This window comes from Cydia strobilella, chromosome 11 (assembly GCF_947568885.1).
Source record: "Cydia strobilella chromosome 11, ilCydStro3.1, whole genome shotgun sequence".
Lineage (NCBI taxonomy): Eukaryota > Metazoa > Arthropoda > Insecta > Lepidoptera > Tortricidae > Cydia > Cydia strobilella.
In genome coordinates, this window is record NC_086051.1 from 10897066 (window position 1) to 10923707 (window position 26642).

The window sequence follows — 26642 nt, forward strand, 5'->3', positions numbered from 1 at the left end:
TTCGAATATCGATCGTCCGATCCGAGATAGTACCTATTTGCGTTTAGACGCAAATGTATAATAATAAACTCATACTAAACACTAATCAATATGTAAACAGGCCCTAAGGCAAGTGTACACGCTCGTAGGGGCCTTGGAGCCCCCACATAATTATGTCGACGCGGAATCAAAAATACGATAGAAAAAACGCAATATGAGCAAAAAACACGTCATTCGGCTCGGTTCGCATCGGTCGACGCCTGCCGAGTGCCGACGCGCCGACGTCTTATTCGCTCTCATTGCGTATACAATTCGGCGTCGATATATGTGGGGGCCCTTATCAGATAAAAATAAATGATTGATTAATAATCAAAATGATTATCTTCAAAATGGAGTTAAGCAATTAGAATACCGGTTTCTTTGAGAAAGTTACTTTAATTTAAGCTCAGTACAGCTACCATCAGTTTGGCACTGACATAAACGCTAGCGTGAACGTAGCTTACTTTCTATGCATCTCGCTCGTACTGGCAAACTGGCATATTAGTGCGAGCGAGATGTATATGTAAATTACGTAGACGTTAGAGTATGTCAGTTTAGACACTGTGAGTGACTCATGGTACGGGTACTGTTATGCACCCTTGAAATTAACGGATAAAAAAAACACCGTGTACCTATACAGAGGTATTACAGTAACTGTACAAATACTAAACTAAATTAATAGCTAAATTAGGTTGTTCCCATTTTTGTCAAATTTCAGTTCTGACAATGCGATCTCTTTAAACATACTGTATACTTTCCAACAAAAAAAAGCTTTCCAAGTCGGGTGAAAAATAACGGGGTTCGAAGGTATCAAACATTTGAATAATAAATCCCACCAAAAACATTTCATGTACTTAAAATGTTGCCAAGACGAAACTATAAGGCTCGCACTGTCAAAAATTTATCATACCTTTTGTAGAGCCAAGCTTCTAACTTTACAGCCTTTACAGGCTCTAACTTCACAAACTCTACACTTTAGTCAAAATATGTGGCTTATTTGCCGTTTTGCTACCGTCACATAGGCGTAAGGTGAAAAATTTACCTATTCACTATAAATATTTTTTTATGTATCCTAGGGGATTCTTCTTCTTCTTCTTTTTCTAGGGGCTATGTAAGGCTCCAGAGCCTATGTATCACTGCGACCATCTCTGATCTATTGTGATCGCCACCTACTACAACTCTCGATCCAAACCTGCAACTTCAAACAGCTGCAGGATCTTTTTGGTTTCGAGAGACTTTAACTCCTCCGGGCGCAATATATGTCCACCCAGGATCAAGTCACGAGTGCGCATTAGGCAGGGGCACTCTGTGAGGATGTGTAGGGGCGTCTCCTCTGCCTCCATACAGAGTCTGCACCGCCCCATGTCACGTTTCCCCATAGTGTGCATGTGCTTATTTAGGCCGCAGTGCCCGGTAAGCACCCTGACCAAGTTGCGCAGTTGGTTCCTAGGCAGCGCCAAGGCGCTCGAAGACGCCTTTTTGCTGAAGGCATTGATAAGCGCTTTGGAATGGTTCAACCCTGGTTTTTCCCTCCAGAGTTGAATGGTTTTGTAGTGACAGTAGGTCTTTAGGGTGAGCCGCGTTAGGCTTCTGGGAATCCCACAAAACGGCTCAGGACTGTAGTTCTTCCCCTTCCTAGGGGATGGAAGACTGTCATAAGTAATTATTTTTAATTTTAATAATAATTACAATAATTTACTATTAAAAATCCTGAAATTTCGTATCTGGGGGCATCTTTTATACAATCTGTTTTTTACTGGCTCCCCCCTTACAAACGTCAACCCCCTTTCCCCCCCCTAACGCCCTTTTCGTCACAGGGTGATCTTGGGGTTGAAAACTATTCTATGTCATTCCCCATAACCAAAACTATCTACAGTATACCAAATTTTAACTAGATTGGTACAGCAGTTAATGATTCCCCATACAAAATTCTACCCCCAATTTCAAGTTTTTGTTTTTTTAGGGTTCCGTACGCTTTTTTTTTATACCACGTCGGTGGCAATCAAGCATACGGCCCGCCTGATGGTAAGCAGTTACCGTAGCCTATGGACGCCTGCAACACCGGAGATATTACACGCGCGTTGCCGACCCTAACACTCCTCTCCCTCGTTGAGCTCTGGCAACCTTACTTACCGGCAGGAACACAACACTATGAGTAGGATCTATTGTTATTTGGCTGCGGTTTTCTGTAAGGTGGAGGTACTTCCCCAGTTGGGCTCCTCAAAAGGGCACCTTAAAAGGAAAAAACGGAACCCTTATAGGATCACTCGTGCGTCTGTCTGTCTGTCTGTCTGTTTGTCTGTCTGTCTGTGTCTGTCTGTCCGTCTGTCACAGTCTATTTTCTCCGAAACTACTGGACCAATTAAGTTGAAATTTTGTACACATATGTAAATTTGTGACCCAAAGATGGACATGTAACGTAAATAAATTAATTTTAAACACGGGGGCCACTTTTGGGGGACAATGAGAAAATTAAAAAATAAAGTTTGTTAAACTATATCGGGTTACATATCAAATGAAAGAGCTCATTGTGAGAATCTCAAATATTATTTTTTTATAATTTTAAGATAAATAGTTTAGAAGTTATTCAAGAAAATAAGCAAAAAAATGACCATCCCCCCCCCCCTTTATCTCCGAAACTACTGGATCAAAAATTTTGAAAAAAATACACAAAATAGATCTTTACCCATAGATCACCGGAAAACCTGCAATCAAGCGCGAGTCGGACTTAATTACTTAGTTTTTGATCCGACCCCTACGGGTTTTTTAAAGACATTTCACATAAAAAATACATTGTTTAAATTGTGTAATGTACGGAACCCTTGGAACGCGAGTCCGACTAGCACTTGGCCGGTTTTTTATTTTTGTTTGTGTACTAAGACTATCTTACATACCAAATTTCAGCTTCCTAGGACTTCAGGAAGTACCCTAAAGGTTTTGATGATCATCAGTGATTGAGTGAGTGAGTGACGAAATCGGGGTTTTTTAGATATGAAAAAAATCTAAAGTAAAGTATGATTATTATCTAATTTTCAGCTATACAAGTGAACATTTTTATACATACTTAATAAGTACACTTTTGGCATCATATCCCGAGAATGTTGTTTATCTGGTGTAATCCAAACCAAACCCAAGTTATGAGGGTTCAAAAAACGACGAAGCCCTTCGAGAAAATGTAGGTAGTGCCCTTGCGCTTCACTTTGCTCGTATTGGCGGGGGCACTGCCGTGCCCCCAGATAAATATTATATGTCAGCCACACAAATCGATCTAGCCCCACAGTAAGCTCAATTTTATTAATTTTTTGTCGGTTCGATTCCCGGGTGAAACAAGCTAATTTCAAAAAATCTTTGAATGCAGTTATATTTCTTGTAAAAATTAAAGAATGTTTCCTTTAAGCAAAATGAGATAACTTAAGGTTTTAAGGCACTTTCCCTCCAGGGCCCATTCATTTTTTCCACACTGTATAATAGAAGATATAGATAAATACTAAAATACATATAAAACATCCATAACTCAGGATTCTCAGGAACAAATATCTATGATGAACACACAAATAAATGGCCTTACCAGGATTTGAACCCGGGACCACCTGCTATGTAGGAAGGGTCACTGCTAACTAGGCTAGGAGGCCGTTAAAATCATGGTACCGAATTGAACCTCTTTTCAGAATTTTAAAAGTTGGTTAAAAACACTTACTTGGAGGGTTGTGGCACAATAGTCTCATAATTGAAGGTCTGAAGCAGCTTGCCGACCGCCTCGTTGATTTCCAGCTTAGCGCAAGGTCGATCGTGCTCGGGGCCCCAACTCATTTTCACACTATATTGTTTTTTTTTCTAATATTTGTCAACACGAAAAGGGGTTTGAATAGAGCCGCGAGATGCGTGCGATCCACTCGCGCGCACGGACTATAAAGAGTTCCTTATGCTCAACGCATAACTATATAATGCTCGACCGAAGGGGCGCGCGCGCATGGCTCTGATATGATTTTACAACTGTTTTTTTTTGTTTATAAATATGTAATTTAAGGTATTGATATTTATGTGTTATAAATAATATTTGCAGCTAATATATGTTTGTAAGAAAATACTACTAAGTACATAAATATTTAAGGAGGGGATACAAGTGAGTATTTTTTTTTATTGTTTTCACAAAAGCTCTTGTGTTTTAAATATAGTGTTATAAAGACACAGGCATTGAAAAGCCAGCTTAACTATATCGAACGTATTATTTTATTATCCTGTAGGGTTCCGTACCTCAAAAGGAAAAAAACGGAACCCTTATAGGATCACTCGTGCGTCTGTCTAGACGTCTGTCCGTCTGTCACAGCCTATTTTCTCCGAAACTATATACTTCCTGGACCAATTAAGTTGAAATTTGGTACACACATGTAAGTTTGTGACCCAAAGACGGACATGTAACGTAAACAAATGAATTTTAAACATGGGGACCACTTTTGGGGGGTAAATGAGATAATTAAAAAATAAAGTTTTTAAACTATATCATGTTACATTATCAAATGAAAGAGTGAATGTGAAAAAAATGAAGTGCGAATGTCAAATATACTTTTTGTAATTTTAAAATAAATAGTTTAGAAGTTATTTAAGAAAATAGCCAAAAAATGACTGCCTTCCCCCCCTACTACTTAGGTGCGTAATTAGCTGTGTGACCTGCTATTTTCGATGTTTTAAGGTAGGAAACTATCTACCTAAAAAAATAGCTTTTAACGAGTAAAATATTTGTATTATAATTATAACTACTTACATCGTTTTCCCCTTTTCTTATTGAACAAGAAATAAAATTGAGTAGGTAAATATGTAGGTAGAAAGAACACTTATGTTACAGTGATCCATATACGGAGCTTTAAAGTGTATTTGGTACCTACATACAATACTTTTATCATTGTATGTATATCCATAGTGTTTGTTTACACAGCGCGATTGTTGCATTTTTCCTAATTTTCCCACCGACGACGCGCGGTGGGCGGTGCGCGCGTACGCTGGCGCCGCCTCGGCCCGCGATTGGCCGCGAGCGAGCCGCTCTGACGTCACGCTATACGTGCCTACTAACGGAGATCTACGTGCCTGCGTTGCAAGACTTGCAAGCGACTGTAATATAACTGTAAGCATCCAAGAAGGAACATTTGCTCGTACATCTTGCTGGTGCGAGTGAATTAAGTGCTCGTAACATCAAAAATTGAATCAACGGGAAGTCACTATTATTAGTTATTTGTTATACAAGGGTGCAAAGTTGTATTTTACCCGCGAGTGTGGAATTGAAACACGAGCAAGCGAAAGGATTCTATAGTTGAACCACGAGCGAAGCGATAGGTTCTAAAATAGAATCCTGAGCGTAGCTAGTGTTTTAACACACGAGAAGTAAAATACATTTGCACCCGTGTGTAACACAAAACTTTTCCCCTCACTATAGCGAGGAAAGTGCAACATCCACAGGCGTTAGATCATCTTCATCAACTGAAATTACTAATTTTTTTACGATATTATAACAAAAAACTGGAAATTCTGTACTTTTACGTGAGAAGTTTTTAAGTAAAATTTTTGTTGACAATGTTGACATTTCTGACGTATGAAATGTCAATGATGCGTTTTGAAATTGCATCGACTTAACTTGTGCGTTCAGAATTATATTTAACATAATTATTAAAAAACAAACGTTTATTATGGAATTTTAAGGTTTATGACTTAAAATCATTAAATAAAGCTAAATCTGGTATTTTTTATTAGATTCTCAAACTATTTATTTAATGATAATTAATATCGAACGAACCATTATTATGAGCGTTTTATGTTTTGTTATCTGTCAAGCTACTTAAACACGCTCCATCCAAGGTCAAATTACTTTCCCCACTAGTGGATAAAATGCGTTTTTCCCCGCTTGTTTTAAAGGATAAAAGACGGCTTTCCGAGCTAGTGAGGGGAAATAGTTATGTGTTATACAAGGGTGCAAAGTTGTATTTTACCAGCGAGTGTGGAATTGAAACAAGAGCAAGCGAAAGGATTCTATAGTTGAACCACGAGCGAAGCGAGTGGTTCTAAAATAGAATCCTGAGCGTAGCGAGTGTTTCAACACACAAGAAGTAAAATACATTTGCACCCGTGTGTAACACAAAACTTTTCCCCTCACTATAGCGAAGAAAGTGTAATATATATATATATTATAACAGAAAACACTGGAAATTCTGATGGTAAGAAGTGTTTTTAAGTAAAAATTTTGTTGACAATGTTGACATTTCTGTTCTGACGTATGAAATGTCAACGATGCGTTTTGAAATTGCATCGACTCAACTTGTGCGTTAACATCATTATAAAAAATCTAACGTTTCTTATGGAATTTTAAGGTTTATGACTTAAAATTATTAAATAAAGCTACATTTGGTATTTTTTATTAGATTCTCAAACCATTTATTTAATGATAATTAATATCGAACGAACCATTATTATGAGCGTTTTACGTTTTGTTATCTGTCAAGCTACTTAAACATGCACCATTCAAGGTCAAATTACTTTCCCCACTAGTGGATAAAATGCGTTTTTCCCCGCTTGTTTTAAAGGATAAAAGACGGCTTTCCGAGCTAGTGAGGGGAAAAATTCATTGCAAATATTGCAATTCTTCACTTGATTTAAATATAAATGTTTAAAACATTGTATTATTTATTAAATCATGTTTTACATATGGAAATATACACTGAAAACTTTACCGACAATAAAAAAATTGGTGTTATTAAAGCTCATTCACAATGGTTTCAGTAATACAAATCACTTTAGAGGCCTTTAGCATGCCTACCTATTACACTATTGTCGTATATTTGCAAAGTACAGTATAATATAACCCACTTTACGCTCACAGATTCACTAAACTATACACACGGCATTTTGCACAGATCTCCAACTTGCATTCATACATTTCTTTACGGTTAATACGCTTTCCAGATGCGTTTATGACGCGATTCCTTCTGAACTTACTAAAGCTGTGGATTTCACTAATTTCACTTATCTTTAGCTGCCGCAAGCCGTTGCTCTGCATTTACCACATTTTCTATATGCATTGCTGTAGTAGTCCATAGTTTCAAGTTCATAGTCTAAGCGGTAGTACCGCTACGTTGTATTATTTAACAATTCAATAAATAAAATGTTCGCAGCGCAGAAAACAAACCACAGCTGCAGCAGTTGGACAGCGTCATTGACAAAGTTTTTTTTATTATGGAGGGTAGACGTACCTACTTCTACCCTCCTTACATTTTATGAACAGAAAAAGACAGTTTGGAGCTAATATTCATTATAAAACAGGACTTAATAGTCCCGTTTTATAATTAATAATGTTTAAAATTCGTGAAGATTTAAATCTGTTGGGAGCAATGCGAGCAATGTCACTGTAGCAAAAGGTATAGTTTTTATTATTATTTACTGCCATTTTGGTTGGACCAACTATATAAGGGGTCACATCGCGGTACGCAGTATACGCAATAGGATTTCTTATGTTGGTACAAATCATTCGTATCAAAATTAAATATCTATATACCTAACATTTTCGTTTACATATTTTATCTGTGGCATAAGAAATTGACAAGACATTGACAGGCTGATTGTTGTCAAACGATTGCTCTCTTAGAAAGTTAGTATTTCTTCATATTTCTAATTAAATTTTACTTTACTTAGTGTTGTTGAATGAATGGGGTAGAAATTATCCCAGGAATAACTTTGAAAGTAAAGCTATAAATAAATTTGGTCAACATGAAAATTGCCGTCGAAGGTTGTGCCCATGGCGAATTAGAAAAAATATACGAATGCATCAAAACATTACAAGAGAGGGAAGGAATAATGATCGATTTATTGATATGTTGCGGAGATTTCCAGTCGGTACGGAATAAAGACGATCTACGAGCAATGGCAGTGCCTGAAAAATACCAACACATTTGCACATTTTATAAGTAGGTTATGTTTTTATTTTTGTGATTGTTGAAGTTGAAAATACGAGAAGAAGTATGTTCTAGACAATGTAACATTTCATTTAATCATAATATAACATTTAATTTTCAGGTACTATAGTGGTGAAGAAAAGGCCCCTGTGTTGACGATATTCATTGGCGGGAACCATGAAGCATCCAATTATCTGCAAGAGCTCCCCTATGGGGGATGGGTGGCCCCAAACATCTACTACCTCGGCAGAGCTGGCGTGGTCAAGTTTGGTAACTTGAGAATCGGAGGTAACATTAAATCAAATCTTTATTATCTTTTCCTCTTAAACATACAATGTTGAACAAAATATTGTGCTTTACTTTACCTGTGACATTCTGAGAAAAGTGACATAGGATGTGCAATTACTTATATCACAGGACAGTTTCCTGACACATCCACCCTTTCTACTGCCACTCATATTGTTAATTTTGTTAACCATGAATGCATTAAAGTGCTATTTACTGTAGGCACAAGGACAATAGTAAAATACCTATTGAAACCAAAATTTGTTATCTGAAATATAAGAGGTTAAAATGTGTTGTATTTTTTAATCAAAATGTCTGCACAAATTATTATTATAATTATTTCAGGTATGTCTGGAATCTTCAAAGGAAGAGACTATCTCCAGGGCCTTTGGGAGTGTCCTCCCTACAACCAGAACTCTTTACGATCTGTGTACCACATCCGAGCCCTGGATGTCTTTCGTCTGAGTCAGCTGAAGGAGAAGGTGCATGTCATGCTGTCTCATGACTGGCCAGAAGGTATCACTGATTACGGGAATAAAGAGGAATTGTTAAGAAGAAAACCATTTTTCAGGTACATTATAATATGTTTGTCATTTATGTCATCAAGTGGTTTACCTCATCTTCAAATGCTTGCCAACTAGGGCCAATCGCGGATCAGTTTAGAATAATAATAAAAAAGTTCAAGCTTGCAGAAGTTTGCCAAGTCTCCCCAATCTTATTAGTATTATTACCCAAATAATTAAAACCTGTTTTTTTTTTGTTTTTCAGGGAGGATATTGAATCTAATCAACTAGGAAGCCCTCCTGCCACGAAACTACTGAAAGAGCTAAAGCCAGACTACTGGTTTGCTGCACACTTGCATTGCCTTTTTGCAGCGCTGGTAAAGCATGAAGAGGGGGAAACCAAGTTCCTGGCACTTGACAAGTGTTTGCCTAAACGCAGGCATCTTCAAATATTAGATCTACCTGCAGAGTATGATGGTGACAAACAACTGAGATATGATGAGGAGTGGTTGGCTGTGCTGAAGAACACAAATCATCTCATGTCAGTTAAGAATGTTGACTGTCATATGCCTGGTCCAGGGGGAAATGAAAGGTGCCTATTTGGAATATCTAACATTTTTGTCCCATGACAACATTATGTCACATTAGAAAATCTATTCCAATCTATAATTTAGTAAATAGTAGTAATTTAGTAAGTAGTAGTAAGTAAAGAAGTCTGACAGCCCACATACAACACCGCAAGAATTATCATGTTGTAGGACATCAAATATTATTTTTACATTTTAGTTATTTAGTATGAAAACTGCCACTGCTATTTATAATTTCAACACGTAAAATTGGATTGCCTGACTAACTCATAAAAGTAGATCTATTATACTTTAATTTGTCCTTTGTGCATATAACATCCATAATGTAACATAAAGTTATGTGTAGTGGGGCAAAATTTATTATTTGTTTTGTGACTAGAGAGTAACACTTCAGATATTTTTGATAATTTTCAGGTATGATTTTACACCAACAACTGGAGAAAAAGAAGAAGTTGTTAACTTAATGGGAGACTTGCTAATAAAGGAGGATAATTTTGTAATGACTGCTTCAGTGTATGATCCCAACTCTCGCCGTGGTGTGCCTACTGATCCAATTGCTAACCCACAAACTGTGAACTTGTGTGAAAAACTTTGTATTGATGATCCCTTACAAGTATTGACAGCAAGAACCGGTAGAGTAATGAAACAACCAAATGTAATTACTTCTAGCAATGTTCTTGCTAGTCCAGAGCCAGTGGTGAATGTTCTAGCAACACCAGTCAAAGCAAAAATGTCATTACCAGCACCAGTGACACCCAGTGATTGTGACAGTGAGATGTCTCATACAAACTCTTTGTTCTCTCCAAAGACACCTTCACAGATAAACAGCACCAATGAATGTGCTACACCTTTATCAGTAGGAAAAAAGACATTTAAAAGACGAAATCAGTCCTTATACACCCCAGATGGTGACGAAAGTCTTGATACTTCTACATCGCTTCTAGATGAAAGCCCTCGCTCTAGCAAAGTATCATTTAATGATAACAAGTGTAGTTAACAGTAAGTATACTATTGTGCATGTACAGTAGCTAATTGTCTCTAAAATAGGTAAAAACGAGAAGTCCTAAATACTGTAAAATTAAGGCATGACTAATGTACATGGAAAATAAATTTGGCAATGAATAAAGTGCAATTCAGTGTATAGAATGTTGGTTTCTCTATCGGCACCCCAGATTACAAAACGCTACCCAATTGATTTGTGAAACCTTTGTAATAAAATAAAAATATAAAACAATCCTACACTTCCAAATACTAAATATCGAGGCTCACTATTGTGGCTTGTTGCAATTGTATGTAAAATTAAACCCTTTAAATAACATTAACCAACAACAAAAAACAGTGTTGGATTTGCCCTAAGGCCCTGGCCTAGGGCGGTAAGACATTAGGGGATGGCAGCATGGCTATATCTATAGGCTAGTCTATATGATGGGTGCTGAGAAAGGGGCAAGGGGTGGCTAGTAGTAACATCAGGGCCTACGGCGGCCAAGACTGCAAATCCGATACTGATAAATAAAAAACACAAAAAGCCTCTCCCTAGTAGCAAAAGTGGGTAGCTGTGTAGTAAGAATATAGTTCAGAAAGAAATAAGTAGTTCAATCTAAGATAATTTGTTTATTTAGCATGAGAGAACAAATGTTCTTTAAGTTGTGGCATATTTTTAGGCTTAAAATTACATTGGTTGCACTGTAAATCCATAGCCATTAAGGTCTTGTGAGCCTCATTTGATATTTTCTGAATACTTCCATTCTCTTTCAGCTCACTTAGTGCATCTGTAATGAACAAAAAAAACATAAGATAATTAATACACAACAAATGGAAAACAAAACAACATCATTAGTCGTTGTTTAAGGGGTACTTGCCTTTGTAAGGAATAAAGTTTTTTGTAACAAAACTGTTCCAGTGTACTTTTGTTTTCAGGCATGGTGAAATCATGTCAGTACTTATAACATGCATGTGAAGCCGCTGCATACTTGGTGCAGCATGAAAACCAGCCCTGAGGGTGATTCCACGATGGTCTTCTTTTAGTTCTTCATAGAAATCACCGAATTCTTCCAAGAGACTAATATGACTCTTATTGAGATTGTAAATACTATTTATGTCCTCCTGCGGCAGTACAAGGTAATGAACTTTGGCTTTTGGATATTTATCTCGAATAATTACAACTCTGTCAGACTGTTTCACGATTAACTCTGGGTCTTTCATGGACCCTAATAGTCCTAGCGACCAGTGCCTTGGTTGTTTGGTGGTTTTACACGCGTCTCCTAACATACTAGCGCTCCTTTTGCTCATTATCAGTCTTGATATTAGGTATTTAACCTTACGATTTATAAACCAATACTTTCTTAGTTGCAAAGAATACAATAACTACGTTAACTCTGAACAATTAAGTTAATTCTGCTGAAATCGATTCATACACTTTTTTTGTTTTTAATTTCTAGTTAAATGTCAATGTCATACTGACATTACAAAGAAGCGTTCGTAATTAAAAGTTAAGGTTTGTCCAGACGGGACAATTAAATTGCCAATTTGATCAGAATTAAATTTGCAATTTGATTATCAATCTCATCTAGCATCCACACATTTCATAGTAGAATCAACGAGCCAATGTGACTCGCAACGCAACTGGGTTAAAATGGCGATTGGCAGGGCCAAGTAGAGCAGGTTATCTGCCTTGCTTGCCCCTGGCAAATAGTTTTTCTATATCGTGTAGGTTATATGTATAGTTTGTCAAAGGACTGTCTCATTTCAAACATAGACAGAGAGAATCATACTATCTTTGTCTTACACTAGTACTAGCATCCAAAAGAAAGGGATGAGTATAATTTTCCTGGTTGTTACTGACTGACAAATTTGTTTGACCAACTATATTTAGTTTATTTTTTATTATTGTATTATTTCATTTTTTTGTTTTTGTATTGTGCCACTAACATAGTTATTAAGATACTCTGTAACTAACAAACAATGGATCAACTTTGTCTGAAATAAATTATTTATTATTAATGTCCTTCAATTTCATTTCTGCGTCCACACCACCAGGGTCGGCAACGCGCGTGTAATATCTCCGGTGTTGCAGGCGTCCATAGGCTACGGTAACAGAAATTTATCAGATTGTGTGTAAAATTGTCCCGTCTGGTCACCCACTTATAACGGTCTAAGGAGGTCTACAAAAGTAGCAAAATTGCACTCATTTTCTATTGGGTGTTAGTACTAGTGTAAGACAAAGACAGTATGATTCTTTCTGTAATGTTGGACATGAGACAGTCCTGGGCCAAACTAATATATAGTTTGTCAAAGGACTGCCTCGTTTCAAACATAGACAAAGAGAATTATACTATCTTTGTCTTACACTAGTACTAGCACCCAAAAGAAAAGGATGAGTATAGTTTTTTTTGTTCTTATTTACTGACAATTTGGTTTGACCAACTATATTATACAGTATACAGGCTGGCCAACTTCGAGGTATACAACTTTTTTTTGCCGCCATTTTGTTTTGGCGGTAAATATGACACTTGTTGCATGAAAATTACTTTGTGAGTTTGTGTAAATTAGATACGGCAAATTTGTTATGGAGCGTTTTACGACGGAACAAAACGTTTTACTCAACCAAATCATGAATTGCGGGAATTAAGAAAATTGCGGAAACTAAGAAAATTGCGGAAAATTCGAGAAACTGTGACATTGATTGGCCCCCAAGATCGCCTGATTTAAGAGCTCCTGACTTTTTAGGGTTCCGTACCTCAAAAGGAAAAAAGAGAACCCTTAAAGGATAACTCGTGCGTCTGTGTGTCCGTCTGTCACAGCCTATTTCCTCCAAAACTACTGGACCAATTAAGTTGAAATTTGGTACACATACCGTAAGTTTGTGACCCAAACACGGACATGTAACTTAAACAAATGAATTTTTAACATGGGGGGCCACATTTAAATGAGAGACTTAAAAAATAAAGTTTTTAAAACTATATCGTATTACATATACATATGAAATGAAAGCGCTCGTTATGAGATTCTCAAATATATATTTTTTTGTAATTTTAAAATACAGATTAAAAATTATTTAAGGAACTAGCCAAAAAATTACCATCGGGGGGATGGTTCTTTCAGGCGCGGATACAGGGGGGGGGGCACTAGGGGCAATTGCCCTTCTCCTGAGCCCCTGACACAAGACCTACCTTGGTGCAATTTTTCAACAATTGGAAAAAAATGCCCACCAAACGTACTTAAATATAAGTGCAACAAATAGTTTCCAAAAGTTTTTTTTCTACTCGACTATAATCTACGTATACTATGTACATGATTCCGAAAATTTTTATTCCGAATTTTACAATGTCGAATTTTGTCATTCCGATTTTTAAATGCTCGACCCATCAAAATTCCGACTGTCGTAATTACGAATGATGAAAATCACGAAGATTTATATTTCCGAAAACCCAAAAAGCCGAATTTTGTAAATTCCGAACCACATAATTCCGATTATAACAATTCCGATGGTGACAAACACCGAATTTAACAATGAGGGCTAACGCGTATGAATTCGCCGCTAGGGGCGCTAGTGTAGATGGTGGTCTTTTCCATAGTTCGAAATGTCAAATGTCACTTGTCACTTCAATGACTGACAGCTGTTCTTTAGTCTTTTGGACCACCATCAACAGAGGCGCCAGGACTTCCGGTTCGAGCGCCATCTTGATAGTTAGCATCGTGATTAATTACTTTGTTTTTTGCTCATTAATATTGTTTAAAGTGTAATATCGATAGCTTATTATACAGTAAACTAATGTGGTAGTGTGCAGTGAATGGAGAATTAATTTTGAAGCGCGTTTAACCACCATCTTGGAGTCAACGGCCGGTAGTCCACGTGCTTCTTGTAAAGTTTAGCTATCAATTTACAAGAGCTAACAAATCACCGTACACTGTCTTGTACAACCGTACAATTTTTGTCGTTTTTAAACCTCTTAATACCTTGATACTGGCGAAATAGCCCACTGGGCTGAAGCCATAATTTTAAAAGAAGAAGAAGAACAGAGGCGCCAACTGGTGAGCAAAAAAACGATAGCCCTCATTACGATTTTTGAAATCACGAATTCCGAATTGCCATTATTCCGAAATTTTAAATTCCGAACCACATAATTCCGATTATAACAATTCCGACAGTGACAAACGCCGAATTTAACATTTACGATTTTCAAAATCAAGAATTCTGAATTTATTTGAATATCACGAATTTAATTTTTCCGACCTTACAAAAGACCGAATTTCTGAATACCGAATTATTTTATTTCTGATCGGACAATGATTTTTCGGAATTTAGGAATTCGGAAAAAAATATTTTCGGAAAAGTGTAAAATCGGAACTTTAAGCTTTCGGTCAAGTGACAATCGGATTTAAAGTTTTCGGAAAAAGCACATTCGTGATTTTATTCCATCGTGTTTTTAAAAATCGTAATTTTGATATTTCGGATTTATAAAAAATCGGGATTATGAAAATCGTGGTTATAAAAATCGGTAAAACGTATTTCGGAATATTTGGGTGTTCCCGGCTACGGGTGCCAAAATCGAGAAAAATACTATCTTAAAATTGAATTTAGCAAGGAGCAGGTACCAGGGCCTCATGAGTTACTCGGAGGTGTAGTTGACCAACCCGCCGGGGGCGCCGGGCCCGGCGGCCGGGGCGCGTACGGGTATGAAGGTATCGCGGGCTGCGGCAGCTTGCGTATCTTAGCTGTATTCTTTTGGCACCTGAGATCACTGGCTAGAAAACCTACTTTCAAATGAAAAACCGTATTTAAATCGGTTTACACATACATACACATAGAGGTCAAATTTATAACACCCGTTTTCGCGGCGGGGGCTTAGAAATGAAAATAACCGTACTCACCTATTTTTTGCATAATTGAAGTTTAAAAAGTGGAAGTTTGGTAACTGTGCATGAACCAGTGGGGTTGGCCACAGTTAAGCACTTTTTTTACGTCCACATATTATATAGGTAAGCACTTATTTTAAGACTAACAATGATACTCAACACAACAGACCCAGGCCATGAGTTGCGGTCTCGCGCGCGACACCATACATCTAGCGCGACTTCAAGTATGGACTCGCGCGCGAGAACGCAACTTATGCTCGATCGCCAGTTATTTGTAATACGAGGTAGTCAGTTTTTAGGGTTCCGTACCCAAAGGGTAAAAACGGGACCCTATTACTAAGACTGCGCTGTCCGTCTGTCTGTCTGTCACCAGGCTGTATCTCATGAACCGTGATAGCTAGACAGTTGAAATTTTCACAGATGATGTATATCTGTTGCCGCTATAACAACAAATACTAAAAAGTACGGAACCCTCGGTGCGCGAGTCCGACTCGCACTTGGCCGGTTTTTTGTAATTTGGCAAGAATTTGCCCCCCTCCCCCTGAATGAAATCCTGGATTCTTTATCTTCGAAAGTACTAGGTCTAAAATTTAGAAAAAAATATACAAAATAGCTCTTTACCTATAGATCACAGGAAAACCTATTAGAAATGTGCAGTCAAGCGCGAGTCGGACTTAATTACTTAGTTTTTGTCCGACCGTAAAGAGCTTTCTTTGAATAATAAATGTACTTACCTAATTTTAAAATAAAACTACTTAAATTCTAGTTAATTTTATTTTAACGCTTATATTAATCACATTACTCCCTGTCTTAATAAATCAAATACATCATTATATTCTATTTTATAAGCAACAGTCATGACTGAAAAATTGTTTAGTTATCTAACATAACTTGTAGTTTTTCAGTCATAAGTTCACATTTTAAATTAATAAATACTACAGACTAAACTTAATTAAATAAATACACGCTACGAGGTAACCTAATTATAATATATTATATTAGAATGAAAGGTTTCGACAATATGCATTCAATAATTAATTAATTAAGTGTATGTATGAAATAGGTAATACTATTTTCACTGTAAGGTGGGACGCCCTGTGTAGCCAGAGTCTGGTAGTGAGTGGTGTGCAAGCTCCCTAAGAATTTGTTCAAAGCTTTTGCCCGACGGCGCTTGTAAACTGTTGTTTTTGAGCATTGTGGAGTTCAAGCGTGTGGCCAGGTAACACATCTGTAAAAGCAATAAACATTTCAATAGTAATTAGAATGAAATACTTTTTTCATGGAGTAGAATAGATGTATGTGTGGGAGTGTAGGATATAGGTTCATGTGTGTGTAAACTCAGAACTACTAGACTAAAGCTAACATAAACAGCAAGGCGCGTAAAGCGACCATCATCATGGACGTGGTGGTGGTGGGTGGTGGAGGGGACCTTCCAATGGTGTTCGAGTGTTACTGTTGTGAAATGTTCTTACCAGCAAAGCTGACATAAATAGCAAGGCGCCTAACGCCGCAGCGACCATCATGGAGGTAGCACACGTCCCCTCTAGCGGCGTCCGGTGGAACAGCTCCCCCGGCATCACGACAGTGTACTCGAGGTTCTCCTTGAATCTCGTAAACGGTGTGGTCCCGTTGTCCGCGACCATGGCAGCGCTGGTTATGTTGTGTATGTCTGACGCATCAGGGAGCGATCTGCGGCGACGGCCGTGACCTGAGGAATGACAATATGAGAGGGAGCGTAGGGCGCTCGCAGTAAGAAGCAATATGTTGATTCGTAGGTTTGCAAGGTGTACTAAAGTAGCTAAGGTTACCCTTTTTAAGGCCTTTTGTCAATCATTTTACACCTGCAGCCTATGGATCAACTACACACAACGGGCTCTGAGCGCCCTACGCGTCCAATATAATAATAGCTTTAGGATGCTGTTGGGGCTGCCGCGCCATTGCAGTGCATCGGGGATGTTTTGCGAGAGACGTACAGATGGCTTTCATGTTATAATGCGCAAGCGCGTTGCGTCCTTGGTGGGGCGACTGCGCGGCAGCCCGAATAGCCTCCTTCAGAGGCGGCAGAGCGCCTAGACGGCCCTTTCCAGCTTCACTGGGATAAGCTGCACAGGGCGTCTAACTGGATCGTTAGTTTTATTTTGTTAGTTTTATGATATTAGTTTTAATTTTATTTTTTATTGATTTTAATTTTAATGTTTTTTTTTCTAATTTTATTGAGGAATTGCTGTTTGTGTAAATAGTTGTAATTATGTATCATGTATCTGAAATAAATGAATTTATTATATATTATTATTTATTGTTATATAATATTGTTAAAGAACGTGTCTCGCAAAATTTAAGTTTCCGTACAAAACATTTTATTATAAAAATAGGTATTATTTGATGCTATTGCTAAGCTGAAGGTTAACTATATCTTACCAGATGGCTCGAACAAGTCTAGACAGTAATCCGGCTGGCAGTCCGCAGCGTCCATGCAGGCCTTGATCTGTGAGTGTATCCACAGGGTGGAGCGCTCCTTCATGGAGGCGAGGAGAAACGCCTCAAAGTCGAGGAACACCTCATTGTGGCGCTCGCGGTATCTCGCCGGTTGGTGCGGGATGATGGAGGCAAAGTCGCGGTTTCGGCAACTGAAAATTACAATCGTGCGTGTCAATTTCAATTGTATTGCTTTTTACCTATAGAAATATTTTCTAGTGATAGCGGGTCTTACATACTGAAAAACAAAATATGTCTCTTCCGTTCCCAATCAAGTTAATAGGTAGGTAAATACTAGAGTGCAAAACTGCAAATGCTTGGTTGGAAAAATTATATCAGCCAACACCGGTCCCAACTTATTTTAGACTGTAATGTACCAAACTTGTGGCCATTTGGGCCAATATTTTTATCTTTTAAAAACAGCAAAAGTCAATTACAAACTCAGCCCATGGCTTTTATATCATATCATCGCGACCATTTTATTATTATTTTAGCCTGACCAGGAATATATGATCATTGTCAAGAGGGCGCTACTATTCTCATTTATATGGCAACAGTTCAGTATAGTCTGAACAATGTGGATTGGCAACTCGTTTTCTGACTTACATACTTTTATAAACCGTAATCAAATTAGAATTCAAATATTCGTTGCTCACATTTTTTTATTGTCGGTTCTTCTTTTTTACCGTATAAAAGTCATGCATTTTCTTACGCATCACACATAGGTCAAAATTACCTTACTCTGGTTCTGGTATATAGTCAATGAACAAGATTGATCGTCTCCAATAATAAAATAAATTAAAATAAAAAGCCTTTTATTTCCCGCTAAATTATTACAGATACATAATTAACAATTTCTTGCTTTATGATGGTAAGTAAAAAAAATTTTTTTTTTTTGCTTAAATACTAGTTTTTGGTTGTTAGTTGTTTATAAATATTTACTAAATAATTTGTATATAACAGGAACCCCTCTCAGGTAAAGGCCTCTTCCAAAGTTTGCCATTTTGATCGGTCAAGTGCGGTTTGATGCCAGTTTGGTCCAGCTATTTTAATGATGTCCTCGTCCCAGCGTGAGTGTGGCCTTCCACTGCGTCGCTTGCCTTGAGGGCCTTTCCAACGGGCCACGGTCGCTGCAATTACTTCTTAAACAAGTGGGGATGGAAGGATTCAGCCTTGTGTGAATGCAGCGAGGACATCCAAACCATACAACATATAATTTGAACGCTGCCCTCTGCACTCATACACTGGAGCTAGAGAAGACCTGCTGCAACTCACACCCGATGCAGCAGCGTGACTCAACTGCTTAAATGTTGACATAACTTTTTAGATTTGTATTCTTTTGGATTTGCATTTCGCGATAAAACTGTAAAATTGTATCTACTTATGTAAATTGTAATTGCCTATTTTGTAAAAAACTGCCATACGACTAAATAAGGGCCTTTCCATAGGGTGACGATTTTCGTCCATCTGCGGTCTTTAAGTCGTGCCACATGTCCGGCCCATCGCCATTTCAACTTTTGAGCTTGGTTGAGAGCATCTATAGTTTTAAGCGCGGTTCTTATTTTCGTGTGTCGTATCTTTTGAATTTTTTCAAGTTCAACATGCTACGTTCCAAAGCCCATAGTAAATATTTTTAAAACTCACTCATTTTTGTTACTAAGTTTGTATTTCCTCGCTTGTATAACATAACACTACAATAACTAAGTCGTAATAACTAGACTATAATGACATTTTGATTTGTTTACCTGTCAGCTCTGATGTTAATTTGGAAATGTTTCGTAGCGAAATAGTTTAATTTCCCGAACGGTTCTTTTCCAGCAGTTTACTATTTACATTATTTACAAGGTTTCGCTCTTGATTATGTATAGTTTGGGACATTTTTTGTCATTTATTATTTAATATTCAACACTTAAGTATTATTCAAGTAAACCGCCACAAGACACTGACAGCAGTGACAACCTATCATTAAAATTATTGCCAGTGTAAGAAATTGGTTCCAATGTAATTCCGCAACATGGCGCATGATCATATATTACTGGTCAGCCAACGTTAGAATAAATATGAAATGTATGAAGTCATAGAAAAAAAAGGCAAATAAAGTAAACGTAGGCCGTTGTCCTCTAGATAGGTAGGTCCTCTATATTGGCTATGTCACAAACTGTAAAAAGCAGTGTTGAATTACGCCCGCGATGATACTGGTCGTTCTTCTATTCCATACCCCTTTTATCGCACATATGTTTTTCAATTATGCGTGGATACATTTATGAACATCATATAAAGATTCAGTCCATACAGTACATCGCATACCGATATGCGAAATGCATAACTGTGTAATGTGACTGCTTTGCATTAAAACGAAAGGTGTCCGCATTTTTGGGATCACATGCAGTTAGGTAAAGTGCATAGTAGTATTAAACCGGTCAGAAGCAATAAAGTGTGAAAGCAAGTGCATCCAAAACTTGTGCTTAAGGTATTCAGCAAGGTTAGTTGTCGTGATAACATCTGTCGAGCTACTCATATTAAGTATTCAGTTGCAGTTTTCTTTATGTGAGCATAATTTGTTTGTCGACTTTGATATTCATCAACAGGTTTTAAAATGGAACGCGGCCGACTTCTACCAGTTCTATCTATTTCTTTACGATAGCTACTTTGTGATGGGTACCCGCATAACACAAAAAATGTCTCTTGTACTGTTCTTGCAAGTTAAGGGCACAGACGCCGAATAATTCAAAGTTGTGACTTACTTATGTCGCCCAAAATTGACGGTACCGTAGATTGTATGGCAACTCCAAGGTAAAGTACCGACGAAAATAGGCTGCAGGTGATTACGATTGATAAGTCTAGTAAAGTTACCCCTCTTTGACGAGCAGCACGGCGCCGGGCGCGTGCGGCCGATCCGGGTCCGGCGACACGGCCACTTCTAGCAGTTTTATGTGTCGCCATGCAGACTCGGGGTTTATGCGCGCGCGCAGCTGCAGCTTTGTGCCGATGGGTACTGCCTGAAACATTCCTTTTATTATTTATTTCATGTTTTTAGGATAAGTTACCGGATGCGGAACGCGATAGCAGATATAGTAAATTGGCTTGATAGTAATAATTTAAATATTAATCCTTGTAAGACAAAAATCATACAATTCCAGACATATAAAAGTAAACATATTTCGATGAATATTACCTACCAGGACTCCCATATAGAGGAAGTACAGTCAACCGCATTTTTGGGATTGACCATAGATTGTTTTTGCAACTGGAAAGCTCATATCGACGGTTTACGAATTAAATTAGATCGTTTTGTATATGTCTTGCATCGTATTCGCAATGTAGTGTCGGAATCTACAGCTATGACAGCCTATCATGGATATGTTGCATCGCAATTAAGATATTGCATAATTATGTGGGGGAATTCAGTGGACTCAGACATAATTTTTAAGACCCAAAAGAAATGCATTAGGGCAGCATGTGGAGCCGACTTCCGAGAGCCCTGCAGACCATTGTTTACAAGCAAAAAAATATTGACATTACCCGCCATGTACATATACGAGATTTGTATTTTTGTTAGGGAAAACCTGTCTTGCTTTAAAACAATTACTATGACATCAAAACGAGGTGCTTATAGGAATAAACTTTTCATGCCGACAACAAATCTTTCACTTCCTAAGAAGAATGTCTATGGAATGGCAATACAAATATTTAATTGTCTTACTGATAGTTTTAAGGAACTACCAATTAATTTATTTAAAAGGAAATTGTATAGACATTTAATGGAAAATTGCTATTATTCTATTGATGAGTTTTTGGAAAATTGTGATTTGTAAACATGATAATCGTATTTATTTATAATTAAATTAATAATTTTAAATTCATAATATTACCAAGTAGGACATTAATTATCAATTTCATTTTCAATAATTTTTTGAGTGTTTAAAATTGTGCCATATAGATTATAACAATGCATGTATGTACATATAGCTCTATGGGTAATAGTTAAGTTACATTTAGGTATTGAATATTTGTACGCCCGACTATGGTAAAATAAGGAATGATAATGAAAACTTTGTATACCACCTGTTTTGTACCCTTATTTATACAAATAAATATATTTGATTGATTGATTGATTGATGATCGGAAGTTATGTTCATATGAAAACACAATGTTCATATGTCCAATTCAAAACATGATAAAGCTAGTTGCGTAAATTATTTTATATGATACCTAAATAGATACATTTTATTCCTTTGTTTTTTCATAAAGTGCAAGTTCCTGTTGCTTTACACGCGCGTATTTATTTATCAGGTCTAATCTATATAAATGCCACTTATGCGACCATGCTACCGGTCCAACAATACAGAAATTGGGCTAGGTCGTGTTTGCGTATTGTTCGATGTGTCTCGACCGTATTCAAGAAACTTATTCGCCTTGGCTAGGCTCAAATCACAGTAATGGACGTATATATATGGCCTTACCTTTTTTTACTGAAAATAAAGCCTTTCGTATAAATAAAACATACGGGGAATATATATATTTTTCCCCTCACTAGCTCGGAAAGTTGTCGTTTATCCTTCAATACAAGCGGGGAAAAACGCGTATTATCCACTAGTGGGGAAAGTAATTTGACCTTGGATGGAGCGTGTTTAAGTAACTTGACAGATAACAAAACGTAAAACGCTCATGATAATGGTTCGTTCGATATTAATTATCATTAAATAAATGGTTTGAGAATCTAATAAAAAATACCAAATTTAGCTTTATTTAATGATTTTAAGTCATAATCCTTAAAATTCCATAATGTTAAATATAATTCTGAACGCACAAGTTAAGTCGATGCAATTTCAAAGCGCATCATTGACATTTCATACGTCAGAAATGTCGAAATTGTCAACAAAATTTTTACTTAAAAACTTCTTACGTAAAAGTACAGAATTTCCAGAGTTTTTTGTTATAATATCGTAAAAAAATGAGTGATTCCAGTTGATGAAGATGATCTAACGCCTGTGGATGTTGCACTTTCCTCGCTATAGTGAGGGGAAAAGTTTTGTGTTACACACGGGTGCAAATGTATTTTACTTCTCGTGTGTTAAAACACTCGCGGGTAAAATACAACTTTGCACCCTTGTATAACAAATAACTATATAAATATACATCACACGGGGAAAGTTGTAACTAAGTACATATTTTGAATTCTTTCTAAAACGAAAAAATAGGTAACGGACAAAATATTATGAATGTTGTCGGTTGATTTTTAGATATCTATTGATTAAGTAGAGTGGAGTAATGGGAAGTAATCGTTCTGCCTTTATACATAAAGCCCCTATTAACTATTTTCTTGTAGTGTGCATAATAAAATAAGTGATAAAAGAACGTACAGCAGTTACCTGATCGACGGGCAGGTCAACTGAGTGGTTGGTGTGCCGCGACACCGGCGGCGCCTCCTTGTACAGCGCCACTTCGTACTCCAGCCGGCCCGGCGTCTCCTCCACTACGCCAGACACTCGCGCGCCGTGTGGGCTTGGGCATGAAAGATGATATAAAATAGGTTGTTGAATAGTTGTTACTAACGAGCGACTAACGAGTTGTGTAATATGTATTAACCCTTTGAACGCCACGCCACGCCTGTCTTAGGCCTTTTCTATCAATTGTATGATGATTTAAGCAGCGTTTGTAATATACCGACAGGGACGTCTAATCTATTTCTTTTTTGTAGGTACTCACAAGCTCCCAGCGAAGCCGGCGGCCTTGTTCTCGATGATGGTGGGCTCGGGCGGCTTGCACATGATAATCAGCTCCTGGTCAGACTGCATCACCACGCCCGGGAACTGCGGGAACCATACGCGGACGTGCACAAAGCCCTGGAAATAACAAATACGACGTTTAAGGTAGGTAACTTGAATCATTATGTAGTATTAAAAACATCATCAGTGTTTATATTTAACTGCTGACCACGCACCTCTTCCAATGAGGCATAGGCATAGGCATAATAAAGGCAATTATTGCCTACAATTGTCGTGCCAGTGGGTATGGGTAATATTTCATATGTGAGTAAGAGGAAAAGAGTGTTTCTCTTCCAACTTAAACTATTAATCTATGACGTCTATTTCGGATAATAAGTGTTTCTTTTGCTCATGGCAAAATCCATTACCTCTACGTATTTTTTAAACATGTGTTTCAGTTATAAATTGTCAAACTTATTTAAAATAAGGATCGTTTAAACAATAAAACAAGTATATAGGTAGCTCAAGTACCTATTATGTAAAGGCATCCGAGATCTACTTATTTTATTATATCAATTAACCACTGCTGCAGAATTTTGTCTGTCATCGTTACTTACACTTTACGGTCTAATAATTCTACCGATGGGTAATTATCGGTTCAATGAAAATCACGTGTTTTTTCTTGGAAATTTATTGACCTATTTTTACACGAATTAAATTGATCCCACCGTGGTGTGTCGACATAAAGACGTTACTGCTAAGATACGGCAAGAGACTTAACAATGTCTCTACTTACATATAAATATGGGAAATTCTGAACAATGAGGGATAAACCATTTCTGCGCGCGCGAGTTTAGCACCCGTGGTAGTGGTACAGACGAGCTTCTCATAAGTTTTTAAAGTATCCGATACGATCCATTTACTTATATCAATTTCATCGCAATCTCGAATCTTTTTAGGCTTAGTGCAATTATTTTGCTTGTAAAATAGATTAGTTACCGACCTAATTGGTGCGACTTCCTAGGATGGTTATATTTATATATATATTTTCAAGCGAGATTAAAAACGCAGCCTACATTAAGAAAACAATCTGTAGGTTAAATACCTAAGGTACCGGACCTTTGTAAGTTCCTTTTTACAAAAACGGTTATTGTTTTCTATGCCAAAGCTCAAAGCTACTATTAATACGTCAGTTGATTCAATAAATTATTTAATAAATTTTGTTCTTTTTTCCTTAAATTCCTAGTTCTATTTTGTATCTAAAAATACCGGTACCTACTTACACCATTTTTGAAAAACTACACAAACTATTTCATAAACTACTTCTATTGCTGTTTTCTTTCCGTATTATTTTTTATTGAGATGTGCAATCAAGAGTATTTGTATTGTATACAAAAAGTATATTAAGAACTAAAATATCGAATAATAACAATTTGACATCTTAAGTCTTAACGGGCCTCATGATATCTGTTCTCGTATTAATGTTATCCAATTTTACCACTTTGTTTCGATTCGTTAGCCGCGTTGGACTCGTCATAACTGTATACCACGTTTAAAGAAAAAGTGGCACGCAACACAAATGCTTTCAAATAAATCACATTGATATCAATTTTTTTCATTTATAAGAATTAAGGTAAGTACTCGTAGCTGTAAAATAGACAGATCATGAGAAGAATAGGCAGACTTACGATACGCGTGTGAGGAAATTAAAGACCGGGTAGCGGTGTGTGTGGTAGTCTTGGGCACATACTTGTCCATAGGTACAGTGTTGGCCGAACGTTAATTGCAATTAACCATTAACCGTATAGTATTCGTTATCATATTCTGATGGTCTACCTGTTTCCATGTATTACTTACATGCATCGATTTAAGTAGATGAGTAAAATGAGATTTGTTATAATAGTTATGGACTTTAGGTAGAGGTACAGGTACGAGTAGTTCGAATTTTAGAAGTTTTACCTAGGTAAGTAAGTAAGTAGAATATTTTCATTCCGGTAATAATCCCCTTGGGGTGGCAAAACGAGGGCTGCATGTTTGTATTTGTCCTACGTAACCCATTAAAGCGTTGGTGGCATAGTCCACATTTGGGAACAGCTATATATATATAATACTAGTAGTTAATATAGGCGGGTGATGAGATATAGGTAGGAATAATTGGCCAAGAGCATGTCGGGCCATGCTTAGTGTAGGGTTCCGTAGTTACCATTCTGTCAGAATAGGCTAAAGGGGGGCTATTAGTAAGTATCATGTACATTACAAGCAAAAGGGAGTACCTATACTTTCGCAGCGCTTTGTACTTATGTTTACTAAGAAGAGAAGACTTTTTGTATTCAGTATTCAGTATTCATTTATTTCTTGCTTCCATGGTACATTTTTGGGTAGTATTTACATATTTCTTATGGTATCACATGGACCCTGAATAGGGTGTAGCAAATACAGATAATTTAATAACTCAAAAAGGGTTGGGCCGATTATGTTCGCTATAGTTTTCATTGAAAGTATTTATTGAGCTTTTGTTTTACAATTTTTTCATATTTTTGGACCCATGTTTCAAAAGTTAAAGAGAGGGGGGGACCATAAATATATTTTTTCTTTCGGAGCGATTATTTCCAAAAATATTCACTTTTTAAGGCCTATCCAACGATGCCCCACACTATTGGGTTAAAGCGAAAAAATAAATATATAAAAACATTTTGTACCCTACAATTTTTTTTTTTAACTTTTTATTCTACCGTTATCTCGCCATGCATGACTTATATATCCATGCCAAATTGCAGCTTTCTACCACTAATGATCACGTAGCAAAGCCGACGACAGACGGACAGACGAACATGGCCAAACTATAAGGAACCCTAAAAAAAATCGTCCCATTCATAGAATTTTTTGGATGATTTTATGAATTTAATACTTAAAGATTTGGTGCCTACAAAACATCATCATTCAGCATATCTAAATCATGCACTGTAGGTATGTAGCTGTAATAATAGCTTTTTACTTATACCTTATACCTACATATTTTTCTTGTGTAGGATAGATAATAATCACATCCACACCCATTTTATATTGCTCAATATATTGCCAACGGGTTCAAAGAAAGGTTAACAGTTCTAAGAGACATGTTCTCGGTTAAAACTAAACTACATTTCCATATAATCGGTGCATCGACACAGACACTTCGTTTTCTCTTCACCTCAATAGCGTTAGTCTAGGCCTAGTTAATGGTATAGTATAGGTACCTAGGCTATATAGTTATAGTTAGGCACTGGAGAGTACTG

At 37.1% G+C, this 26642-nt stretch overlaps 4 protein-coding genes across 5 annotated transcripts in view; 1 reads left to right on the forward strand and 3 right to left on the reverse strand.

The window, feature by feature from the left end:
* LOC134745184 (transcription factor SOX-8-like) overlaps window positions 1-4014 on the reverse strand; it is a 29709-nt gene extending 25695 nt beyond the window's left edge. The window contains exon 1 of the mRNA XM_063679173.1: window positions 3716-4014. Coding sequence (XP_063535243.1) covers window positions 3716-3828 — 113 coding nt within the window. The 5' untranslated portion in view covers window positions 3829-4014. The remainder of the gene's footprint in view (window positions 1-3715) is intronic.
* A 3615-nt stretch (window positions 4015-7629) lies between these two features.
* Window positions 7630-10379, forward strand: LOC134745133 (uncharacterized). The gene is made up of 5 exons (XM_063679102.1): window positions 7630-7964; window positions 8074-8240; window positions 8583-8808; window positions 9006-9332; window positions 9742-10379. Exons 1-5 carry the CDS (start codon window positions 7768-7770, stop codon window positions 10322-10324), a joined length of 1500 nt encoding a protein of 499 aa, XP_063535172.1. The 5' UTR covers window positions 7630-7767; the 3' UTR covers window positions 10325-10379.
* A 539-nt stretch (window positions 10380-10918) lies between these two features.
* Window positions 10919-11731, reverse strand: LOC134745267 (aprataxin). Its single transcript, XM_063679260.1, has 2 exons — window positions 11187-11731; window positions 10919-11096 (listed from the first exon to the last, which is right to left on the reverse strand). The coding sequence occupies exons 1-2, from the start codon at window positions 11614-11616 to the stop codon at window positions 10939-10941; spliced, it is 588 nt and encodes a 195-aa protein (XP_063535330.1). The 5' UTR covers window positions 11617-11731; the 3' UTR covers window positions 10919-10938.
* A 4526-nt stretch (window positions 11732-16257) lies between these two features.
* The window catches only part of LOC134745143 (uncharacterized), a 33351-nt gene continuing 22966 nt past the window's right edge, over window positions 16258-26642 (reverse strand). The window contains exons 4-9 of one of the 2 annotated variants that reach the window (XM_063679119.1): window positions 23369-23505; window positions 23032-23164; window positions 20512-20657; window positions 17602-17810; window positions 16656-16891; window positions 16258-16411 (exon numbers count right to left, since the gene is read on the reverse strand). In XM_063679119.1, coding sequence (XP_063535189.1) covers window positions 16259-16411; window positions 16656-16891; window positions 17602-17810; window positions 20512-20657; window positions 23032-23164; window positions 23369-23505 — 1014 coding nt within the window. In that variant the 3' untranslated portion in view covers window position 16258. Of the gene's footprint in view, window positions 16412-16655; window positions 16892-17601; window positions 17811-20511; window positions 20658-23022; window positions 23165-23368; window positions 23506-26642 lie in introns of both variants that reach the window. The other variant, XM_063679118.1, reaches the window with a different exon arrangement.